At 42.7% G+C, this 12,485-nt stretch overlaps 1 protein-coding gene across 1 annotated transcript in view; it reads right to left on the reverse strand.

The window, feature by feature from the left end:
• iars1 (isoleucyl-tRNA synthetase 1) overlaps nt 1-12,485 on the reverse strand; it is a 60,456-nt gene that overhangs the window by 36,596 nt on the left and 11,375 nt on the right. Inside the window, exons 8-12 of the mRNA XM_080845822.1 lie at nt 12,270-12,357; nt 11,390-11,450; nt 10,987-11,082; nt 9,085-9,207; nt 431-522 (exon numbers count right to left, since the gene is read on the reverse strand). Coding sequence (XP_080701948.1) covers nt 431-522; nt 9,085-9,207; nt 10,987-11,082; nt 11,390-11,450; nt 12,270-12,357 — 460 coding nt within the window. The remainder of the gene's footprint in view (nt 1-430; nt 523-9,084; nt 9,208-10,986; nt 11,083-11,389; nt 11,451-12,269; nt 12,358-12,485) is intronic.

Here is a 12,485-nt window from a genome sequence, read left to right on the forward strand (position 1 = left end):
GAGTGGCAGAAGTTACATCAGAAGATAAAAGGTAAGACATCATGGCTGCAGCATTTATGAGAGGTTAACAAGCAGCTCTCCCACCACAGTGTGTATGGCACCAGGGGGGAGAGGGTTTAGGGGTGGGGAAAGCACTCTCTACTGACCTTTCCCTCAGTCGCATCCTCTTAGGTGGCAGCAGCAGATGCTGAGCCAGCAAAAGATCGTATCGACAGAAAATGCTAATGTTTTTACTGACTCTCGCAGAGAGAAGTGTCCTGTCAACCTCTACTTTAACACACTCAATACACTTCTATACACACATGCGCTGCTTACACACACAAGTGCCAAAACATAGACAGAGCACCAAGGAATACCCTCATTATCAGATAAAGTGGACAAGATGACAAAGGCAAAATTCTGGAACAAAATCACCAAGGCTTGTACTCACCTCCAGCAAAAAGGGTAGTTGTGTTTGAATGAGCTGGCGTTTATCAGGCGTCCACTTTCCTTCAACCATTTTATGATGTTTTTGTCAGCATCCTAAGGGGCCAGAGCAACGGTAAATGACAGGGAACAGCCCAAACACTGAGCAGCTTCACAATGCTTCAGTGCCAAGCATCACTGTCACTTTATTCTGAAGATCACAAGTAACAAATTAACAAAATATGTTCAATCCCGAACAAGCTAAATCAGGATATCAAACTGAGGGGCGTGGCGCCCTCGCAAGTGGGGCTTGTGGCAGTTGCAGCAACATATCACAGACACCTTTGTCTGCAGCCTGGCCAATGATTCATTTAAGTTATCATTTGAAATCTCAACAACAAACTTAAGGGGACCAAGGGTTAGTATATAGTACAAGTAAATAAGACAGTTCAGACATTGGAAAGCCTTCCACTTGCATGTCGATTCGCCTTTCGATAGTGTTAACAATAGCACTTTCAAAGGCTATTGAGTTGGCAAGTTTATAAAAAGTTTAACAGACTGAACTAGCAAGCTAGCTAGCCAGCTAGTAGGCAATCCATTTGTCGATCAGTGCACTATTGAATTTTTTTATTTTTATAAATTCTCTTTGATATTTCAACACATTTCCAGATTACTCTTGAATATCGTGAAAAATATCGAAGAAATTACACTTACAAGTGCTACAGGCGGGATATGTGCGTGGGGGAGGGGGCGTGGCGACGGTGGTTAGTGATCTACCCTGACCATTTCACATATGTAAGTGTTATACGGAGAATATCTGTGCAGGGGGAGAGGGCGTGGCGGGGGTTACAAACATGCACGCGTGTGCAGGCACATCATTGGGCCGCAAATTACTTTCTAGTCAGAATGGCGGTCCCTGGGACAAAACCTGTTGAAAACCCCTGGACTACGTCACAATCACCTGCCTTGAACAGAAATGAATGGAATAAAGCATTTTGCTTTGCTTGCTTTATTGGCATGTATTAGTACCGTTAGGTTTCAAATGTCACCATAGCCTTACAATACTACTACTATTGCAGTACACTTTAAAAAGCCTTTTCAATGGTTATTTTCATCTCGTAATTCTGTCATATAATTACCACCTCAGTAGCTAATATTCTAATATTTCATCATCCCATCTCTTTTCACTTCCTTCTGAGCTCAGCCATTCAACATACCGACACCTACACTCATAACGGATTAACCAAAATCATCACTTTCACTTTGTGAAGCATAGGCTAGCACTCGCGAGAAAAATATCTGTTCCAACTGATAATTTTAGTTTCCTAAAAACAAAACTCCAAATACGAACAGAATTATTTGCACTTCAGTTTTTTGTTAACTGGCACATTCTAACTGTGTCAACAGTGCTGACCCATGTGGACAGGGTATGACACACTGTGTTCGGGACCCAATTGTTTGCACAGCTTGCTATATTGAGCTGAAGAGTGACTGCAGGTTAAAGCACCTTTTGGCCACCTTTTTGCTCCCTTTTAACCTTCTAAGCACAACTGATGCGGGAAAACTCCAATCTCTTGGACGCAGCCTTAAACTTCTCCTCCCTTTTCGCTTTGTTATATTTTTGCAAGGCAAACTTCCTGCAAAAAACTAAATCCCACAATCACACTCAGATTTGAGTTTGGACACAAATTCAGCAGCTTTGCAGAACAATGCAGGCTTGTGCTTCACATTGAGCTGAGACTTCCTCGTCCTCCTCCTACTACTCATACTCCTCCTTCTACTACTACTACTACTCATACTTCTCCTCCTACTACTACTCATACTCCTCCTCCTACTACTCACACTCTTCCTACTACTACTACTACTACTACTACTACTCATACTCCTCCTCCTACATCTCATACTCCTCCTCCTACTACTCATACTCCTCCTCCAACTACTACTCACTCCTCCTCCTACTACTACTCATACTCCTCCTCCTACTACTCATACTCCTCCTCCAACTACTCCAACTTCCACACCTTCAACCACTCCCAGCACTTACCTTTCGGACAACCCCTGACCATATACATTGGACACCCACTACTGCCCGCCACATCTTCCATTCCTGGTGCACACAACTAAATTTAATTTGTCACCAGCCTTAGCCCAGGACACCCCCTCAAACACAACCCCCGCACACACACTCCATTCAAATTCCCTTATCCTGAACCTCTCCCTTACCTTCCAACCTACACCAGCACAACAATCACTCCTTGAAAAAGGCCTCACATTCATCCCCCAACCCAACACCTTGAGCCAGGAGGAGCTTCGAAGGGACATTCACCATTACCATAGACGCCTCAAACTCATTCACCACTTTAGGGATAACAATAACCACACTTCCACACCATTCACCTTTCCTTCCACCTGGGAACCAGACAGCCTCCATATTGACACAAATCTCCAGACCCTTATCAAACAGGACCTCTGCTCCCTCTCACAGTTTTTCACCCATCCATTGGATCTTAGCCACTCAAACATATCCCCTTCTGAAAAACAGGCCCTACACCAACTCAGACACCACTATCCCCATATCATAATTAAAACCAGCAGATAAAGGATCCAAAATTGTCATATTAGACACACACCAGTACCTTACAGAAGCCAACAGGCAACTTTCCAACCTACTCCATTACCGGCCCATCCCCCAGTCCATCCAGCTCCAGACACAAGTGAAGATCCGTAGAATAGTCCAGTCCCTATATTTAAAGCATTTCATCTCCAAAAAACAATCCAATTTTCTGATTGGCCCAGATCAACCCAGACCTCGCTACTTCTACCTCCTACCCAAAATTCACAAACCACCAGAATCCTGGACTATTCCCTTCGAGGTTCCCCCTGGCAGACCAATCATTTCAGACTGCAGCTCAGCTACTTACAACATATCTTTCTTCATTGACCAATTCATCAACCCCCTCTCCACTAGACATCCCAGTTATCTCAAAGACACATACAATTACATCAACAAAATCCGACCCATGGCAGTTCCCCATCATACCCACCTCTTCACCATAGATGTAGATAGCTTATACACAAACATCGACACCACAGCTGGCCTTCAGGCAATCCGTAACACATTCACAAAATTCCCAGATCCCAACCGCCCTGACGACATCCTTTTACAGCTCATCCACATTTGCCTCACACATAACGATTTTTTGTTTGATAATAATAACTACCTGCAAATTCATGGAACTGCCATGGGTCAGAGATTTGCACCAGCATACGCCAACATATACATGAGTGAGTGGGAGCAAGAAGCCCTTGCAAAGTGTCCCCTCAAACCTCTGTTTTATTATCGCTTCCTGGACGACATAATTGGCGCCTGGACCCATACACTAGAACAATTCACTGACTTTGTACATACTCTTAACACACACCATCCAACCATTAAACTGAAAGCTACAATTCACCCTTCATCAGTCAATTTCCTAGATACCACCACATTCCTGACACCTTCATCCAATACTCAGAAAACCCTCAGCACTAAGATCTTCTTCAAACCCACTGACACTCATGCACTGCTACATAAACACAGCTATCACCCCAAACATACATACAGAGGTATAATCAAATCTCAAATCATCCGTTTTCATAGAATATGCACCTTCCCTACAGATATCCAGGAAGCGATAACCACCCTCTTCACTGCCCTTCGCCCCCGTGGTTACTCAAAGAGGTTCCTAAGGAAAATCAAAACGGACACTCAGGCTCTTCTTGCTCCCTCTCACTCTCAACACACTAGTCCTACACCCAACCCTGACCGTAACCTCAACATCGTCACCGACCCCAACAACCTCTCACTCATACCACTCATCACCACCTATTCTCACACCACAAGCCACTTACGCAGCACCCTCAAACAACATTTTACACAACTTCAATTAGTTTGTTCCCCCTTTAGATCCTACAGCACCATTTCAGCTCTACGTAGAAATAAAAATCTCAAGGATTTACTTATCAAATCTCACTTCTCTAGACTACCCCCACCCACACCTCCGCCACACAACACTTACTTTCACCCGCAGAAATTCATCACTAACCGCCACTCACATAGATCAGCACCCAACTCTCCTCTTTCACTGGACACCACCAATGCGGTGTATATCATCACTTGTCACCTCTGCCATCTGCAATATATAGGAGAAACAGGCAATTCCATCCGCACTAGACTGAAGCAACACCTTTACACCATTTCCAAGAATACCCTTACAACTCACCTAGTCAGTCACTTTCAGATTCACGATACACTACACCTTAACATTTGTGGTCTGGAAAACAACCCTGGCTGGACTCCCGCCCAGAGAAAGAGAGCAGAAAGGATCTGGGTCAATAAACGTAACACCAAATTCCCGCTTGGACTTAATGATTTTTAACATTAAATTTTTCTCCACAGACTCCCATACACTTAATAAAAAGATTTGGTATCATTCTCTTCTGTCCCTCCTTGTTTTTCTGATGTGCTTCTACAAACAGCCAGTTTGATGATCCTTAAAATTTTGCTTAATTTATCTTAATTATCTTTGCCCCCCCCTCTCCCTAACCTTTAAACTTTCTCTTTGGCCCCTCTCCTCCATTCCCCCTTCTTTTTCACCACTTTTATTCTCCTTAGTTTTTCCTTTTCAGATTGGTCCTCTATTTGTTTGTCTTGATGAACCTTTACATTCTTTTAATTTATTCTAATATTTAATATTTATTATTATTTATAGATGATACACATAATTAACCACATCTCTAATCTTTATTATCGACTCATTTTACATGTTTTCACCATTTTAACTCTTCATCCTTTTCCTCCAATCCACATCATCTTTTCCACAGATTCTCATCCTGGCCCCTCTTCCTAAACCTCCATCTAGCTCTGGACTGGTTCCACCCAATGCACTTTTCTGTTTTGTTTTCCTTACCTTCCGTTTGTCACCCACCCACTCACTTTTTTGCTTGGCATATTCCAATTTTCTAATTTTTTCCCGAGCACTTACTTTATAAAAGCACTTACCTCAACTTTAGCACTCATCATGGATCCCAGTCCAGGCCCCATAACCTAAACCTCACCCCCACCCTTAACCCCTAGGTGTATCGCCCTCTGACTTACCCCAGTCCTGTACATTATATCACTGACCTTTTTATCTTCCTTTGGCCTCCACTTCTATTTCCCACCTTTTCCATCCCCAATTTACTGACTCTTTTTTTTATCCGTTGGCCACCATCTCCTTTGCAATCAAACAACCAAACCCCCCCCCCCATCTGTCAATTGGATCGGCCAGTGCACCCATGACTAAGGTCACACTAAAACCAACATTTCATCATACTACTCATACTCCTCCTCCTACTAATCATACTCCTCCTCCAACTACTACTCATACTCCTCCTCCTACTACTCATACTCCTCCTCCTACTACTACTCATACTCCTCCTTCTACTACTAAAACCAACATTTCATCATACTACTACTCATACTTCTCCTCCTAATACTACTCATACTCCTCCTCCTACTACTCACACTCTTCCTACTACTACTAATAATACTCATACTCCTCCTCCTCCAACTACTACTCATACTCCTCCTCCAACTACTACTCATAATCCTCCTCCTACTACTCATACTCCTCCTCCTACTACTCATACTCCTCCTCCTACTACTCATACTCCTCCTTCTACTCCTCCTCTTACTTCTCATACTCCTCCTCCTACTACTCATACTCCTCCTTCTACTACTACTACTCATACTCCTCCTTCTACTACTACTACTCATATTTCTCCTCCTACTACTACTCATACTCCTCCTCCTACTACTCACACTCTTCCTACTACTACTACTACTCATACTCCTCCTCCTACTACTCACACTCTTCCTACTACTACTAATACTCATACTCCTCCTCCTCCAACTACTACTCATACTCCTCCTCCAACTTCTACTCATACTCCTCCTCCAACTACTACTCATACTCCTCCTCCTAGTACACATACTCCTCCTCCTACTATTCATACTTCTTTGAGGGCAAAATTTTAATGGTTGCGAAGAGCTCACACTGAACTTCCTGATCTGGCAGGAAGAAACAACACATACTAAACTTTCTTTAAGACATTGTGTAGGTCAAAACAAACCTTTGCCCAACCTTACCTATTTAACTAAGATCACACAACAGTTTTGCCAGACAGAAACAAGGGCATGGAGACGCAGAATGCACTCCATCCACTCGAAACACTGCCAATGCTTCTCTAATACATGCAGAGGCTGAGAGTTACGCTCTGCCTGTTCCGAGTCGAGGGAGCATTTTCCCCTTTTGATTTATGTCACATTATGATGTTTTCACGCCTGCTGTAAAAATGTGACCATTTGAGCTTGTTGTACTTCTCAGCAAATTGCCTTGCCACAAAAAATCTGATTAATTCACTTAATGGAGACACGTCCACTGTGTCCTTGTAGCCGAATACCACTGTATGGGCATGGCATCTCATGCATAATTGATTTTTCGGAAACCTTTTCTTAACCTACAACGCTAAACCAGGCTTCTGCTAAATCTTCCCATACCGATTTTTTACCCTGCAAAGCTGAGCAGTAATAGCACCTTCCATATCCAGTGGAAGCACTGGACTGATTCACCTTATTGAGATCTATAAGTATTACTGTATGGTATTCTCCACCGACATAAACATGAAGCAATTCACATGGGCGGGAATTCCCTGGACGAAAGCACGAGGCATAACTCAAAGTCTATTCAAATGTGTGTGAAAGAATGCAGAACTTTTCTCTATTTTGTATTTATTACATACAGGCTATTTCCCATTTTTCAAGATTTTTCAGAAAGGGAAAAATAAGAAATATTTTGCACCATGCGGTCACCTAATTAAAGAGAACATATAAGGAAAACACTGGTGTAGTTCTGTTTATGAGCCAACATTGAAATGCAAATTAATTCAATGTGCAAACAATGTCATTAAAAACATATCATTTGCATGAAGGAACTGAAATGTCAGGAGAAACCGAGATGCCTAGCTTGTTCATACTATGATGCCCAAACCATTCCTATTCAGACTGTTTATAACTTGATAGGTGAGTGTTTTAGCCATAAAATATGGTGTAGGTGAGAGTTTACAGACCGAAGTCTGTTGATGAAAAATATAGAGATTAAGAAATAAAGAGAAAAAAGCGTAACACTGTACATCTTCTATGCTGAGTGAAAGTACATACTAAACGCATTTACATTAAGGAGTTCTGTCCTTATGTTGCAGAGCCAACAAATCCAACATATCTCTGGATGGAATAGGTTGGCCGCGACAGACTGCAATAGAAAGGAAAGAAATACTGCATCCTGACAGCCATCCTGACAGCCATCCTGTCTTCCACCAAAATAGCCTGGAGGCCAGATATGTGGCTAACGGACTTACAGTCAGAAGCCAAAAGCAAGTAATTGACAAGGAGAAACATAAAAGTTTGATTCTGATAGTCATGCGTGAGGTGTTAGAGCCCATATTCAGACACACAAAACAGGACAGAAAGGTGTGAGCTAGCTGAACTTGAAGTCACAGGTGGCAGTTGGGAGACTAATGACATTTTGGCAGCCTGTGGGACTTTGCGTGTGTGTTTGTGTGTGTGTGTGTATTTGTGTGTGTGTGTGTATGGGTGTCTGGGGTTGTTGTGAAAAAAAAAAAAAAAAGGGCACCATGGAAGCTGACACACTGATAGGGACTCCTCTGCTCATCATTAGCATCCAACCCCTTGAAGGACCTCCCCTGGGAAGCGCAGTGCTGTTGCATTGCAGGTGCTCCCCACCCTCCCTCCCTCCCTCCTCTCTCTTCAGCATCACTGGGCATAGTGCTGACAGCAGCTCCTCTCTTCTGGCCTCTAACTCACCGGCTCGCCCTTTATCGCCCAGTGTTTGTCCAGAGGTAGGCTGTGAGCAGCAGGCTGCTGAAACTACTAGAAATGTAAAAGCTGCCAGCAGGTCGGAGGCCGTGACCAAGAGAAGTCAGGAGCTTTTCTTCTTTAATTACCTCTATCCCAAGTCCTCCAAATGAAAAGACAAATGGCAGTACTTTTTTTCATGGAAGACCAGGGAAGACAAATGCATTCTGCCAGAAGACTGCACAGCAGATTGAAACTTCATATTTATTTGGGTACTGTTTTCCATTGATGTGTAAAGGCTTGCTTAAGCAGCCTTCACAATACGTGGCTTAGAGGGTTTGCAATGAGACACTTTACAATGAAAATTGAATTTCCATGTAAATGAGATTGAAAACAAAGTTTAGCGCAATTTAAATCACCACATCCTTGAATCCATGCCCTGGCAGTCCTACTAACTAAACATTGAATGCAAATTAGCCCAGCTCATTTAATTGATACAGACCAAACCTTACAATGCAAGCAAACTAATCAGACAGATCAAATTTCAAACATCTGATATTGTATATTACATATGTACCAAATGTCATGATGAGCAATTTCACTAAGTCTGTGGTGCTTCCACAGAATGATGCAGGGATTGTGTGCACACCATTGGTATTTCAGCAACTACTGTCTGATTTACTGCTGTGTTTTTACCTTAAGCTTTCACACCAGTAAGTGTGCTAAGAACAACAATCCAGTGGCAGAAATTAAATGGTCTTTAATGTATTAGGAGAGCACCATACCTTCACATACTGGCCAACAAAATGGGTGACTTCAGCCGTGAAGCATCCGGAAGAGTCCACAGGGCAGATGGGCGGGGAGTCTTTCTTGATGATGTCATATTCCATACAGACGCGGTAATCATCCTGAGGGAAGAACACAACACAATGGCTCAAACAGTTTGAACTTGAACACAAACTTTGCCTTCAAAAGGTTGAGGACTTGAAACAAATGAAAGCGTTCCTGTCCCCAAACAATAATCCATCATGTCTGCCTGTTGGTACCAGCCTCCCCACTCTATTCCACTCTCTGTGTTTGCACCTGCCAACTCCTTGTCTTTCTCTAGAACCAGGTTTCTGTCTCTACCAATTTGAAGTTTGACAGGATCAGGGTGAAAAAATACTCGTCTTCTGCATCATATTTTTAGGGTACAGTCAGGAACACTGTTGGCATAGCAGCAAAGCAGCCGTGTGCTCTCTGAAGGCATGAACACCGCCAGTGCAGTAAAACTAACACACGGTATTAGCAGAAAAGCTCATCCTACACACAGGCTCTACCAGACAAGAATTTTAAAAAGTGTACACATTAGTGTACACATAGAGTGCTGAACATTCAATTGTGCTCAGAAATATACATCCACTGCAAGAGAGAGAGGTGGGAATCTCACAGGCCTCACAATTTTAACTCTATTTTCCCTGTTTTCTTCTCAAAGAAAATTACCCAGCAGTAGGCCAATGTCTTAATTCTAAATATTAAGTAGCCTTTGTTGCATAGTAAATACAACTTCTATTAGAATGTAATCGTTTTCACATTAAAACAAATTAGGTATAGAGGATAATTCAGTCGCTGTACTATAAAACAAAAATATAACATTAAAACAGCTGGCTTATGATTATCCATTTCACAAGGTAATAAACAGAAATTCCTATATCGGCCTATCTGTGTAAAATACATGTCAAATCTATTGAAATAACCATGGATTGTATATGGCTAAAATGATACCATAGGAAGTAGTAGCAAGTAGGCTACTAGCATTTAACTAAGCTAAGTAGCCAACTATATAAAAGCTATGTGTTCAGTCACTGATCACGTTAAAGTGCGTTTAAAATATGATCTAACTAACATGAACCTGCACCTGGCTAGCATCACAAGATCAATGGATTGGGTACATGGAGTATGTATTGCCAGTATCTGTAAGTTAACTTTAATTCACAGATATCAATGGCACTCACGGTGGAAAGATTTGTGTACATTGTGTACACGTGTGCAACTGTACTTGGCTACCGTCAAAGTGTTATCTGTAAATTAACTTTTCATTCATCATTACAACTGTGCATATTGCAGTGATTGGGTTTGAATTCGAATTTTTTATTTTTTTTATTATTTTCTTTTTAGAATCTTTCACTTCTGTGGAAGTGGAAACAGTTATTTTCCCCAGCTTTAGAAGTTTCACAATACCTCTTCCTCAGAGTAGAAAAAATGATAAGCTGACAATATCATCTGACGAGACAAGTTCATTCAATGCATAATCAAAAACAAAGGTTTGACCAAACAATGAGGTTCATTATTGGGCTGGTATCATCAATACTTCAGGAGTTATGCAAGACCAAGTGTTATCTTCATATGATTCATTTGGTATTTTTCTCTATGTTGAGAGATGTGCTACGTGCTCTAGTATTCATGATGTGCGATAATACCTTTTCAGGTCTCGGGTGACAGAGGCAGAGTTCGGTGGCACACTAATCTGCAATCTCGATCATTCCCATTTGATTTTCACACATTTGTGTAATTCCCACATCCAGAACTAAGGTCATGCATCAAGGGCTTGTAAGCCACAATGGTAATGTGAGGGACTTATGTGAGAGAAAGTGACAGTAAATAAGGTGCAAGGGTCTGGGTCCTTGGTCTTTTCCAGTAGAACTTACAGCACCAAAGTATGGTGCCTGGTGGACCACTCCCGTACCCTCCTCTTCACGGACATAGTTATCCAACACCACCTGGAAGGCCCCACTCTCCTTACACTGCACAGGAGGGGGGAGGGGGGGAGAAAGAGATCAGGATGACTACAACAAGAGAATTAAACTGACCCAAGATCCAACAAAGCAATAGAACTGAACAAAGCTACTCATCATGCTGATCTGCCCCAGGCCTTTTCTACACATTCAAGTTTTACCACACAGGTATTTTGGCACTGACTTTGAAACTGTAAAAGAATGTTAACTTAGGGCTTTTCTGTGGCTTTACAGAGACTGCCATACCATAAAGCTTAATATAACTCTCTTGAAGTGCCCACATATTGATTGCATCAGAGGTCAGGCAAGCGCTTACCCCGCTGAAGTACTCAAAGAGTGGCTTGTACTTCTTGCCTTTCAGCGTCTTGCCAGGGAACCTGGGGGAGGGAGATGCGAGCGGTGAAGACAGCGGCTCAATCTTTCCTGACACAGTACATTTATTGGCCTGTCTGCCTCCACAGGAGCCAGTAGTCTGCCCGGCGTAGGCAGCTCTGTGGAGCGGGATCTGTCTTGTCTGCCTGTCTCTCTACTCATCCTGTCTCTACTCATCCTGTCTCACCTCACCCTCTTATGCTGCTTTCTGCAGCTCTGAGGACAGCCACTGAGCTGTGTAATGACTTCTGTCTCTCCTTTGTCCTCTGTGCTCCCTTTTACTCATATCTCTCAAAGTTTGGCTCAGCCTATGGTTGACTGCGGCAAGAGCAAAAGAAAGCTCAACAGCTAAAGCCGTCGAAGAAAAATGAGAAAGGCATAGGGGTCACGAATAGAGCTTCAAGGTGAAATCTAGCATAGCCGTGAGGGGCAATTTCCTGTAAAAATGTACAACCTATAAGTCAAAAGGACACAAACTAGTCATTAAGTACTTAAGCCTATTGTCACAGACTTTTAAACAGTTTGGAAGCACAAAATGGTGTGCAAAATTGTAATACCTTGCAAAAATTCTAACATCTTACAAAAATAGCAGATACGTGATGCCTAATAATCCAAATGCTTAAGATGTTAAAACAGTCAAGGACCTTCTCCACCCTTCAGCACTCAGGGAGCCGGCTGCTCTATCTCCCTACAGTGCGGCCCTGTGCTCCAGCCTCCCAGACAGTGTAAGTTAAACAGGCCAGGGGAAGAGCTGAGCAAATACATCTGAGAAGTCAGACAGGTCCAAAGTAGGTACAGCTACGAGGTCAAAGTTCAGCACTTACTTGTCAAGCAGGGTGTACTCAGCCTCTGACTTGAACAGAGCTCCCAGGCGTGCCTCCATCATGATGTAGACCTTCTTGGTGGCGTTATCTGAGGATAGGAGAGACGTAGCAGAACAGAGTGAGCTGCTTGCTGCATCAAGTTGGCAAGGTGGCGGCACAATCAGACATGACCTGAAAATTGCAGAAAGAAGTAATAAGCCATAAAGACAGGCCTTG

This window comes from Sprattus sprattus, assembly GCF_963457725.1.
Source record: "Sprattus sprattus genome assembly, chromosome: 10".
Lineage (NCBI taxonomy): Eukaryota > Metazoa > Chordata > Actinopteri > Clupeiformes > Clupeidae > Sprattus > Sprattus sprattus.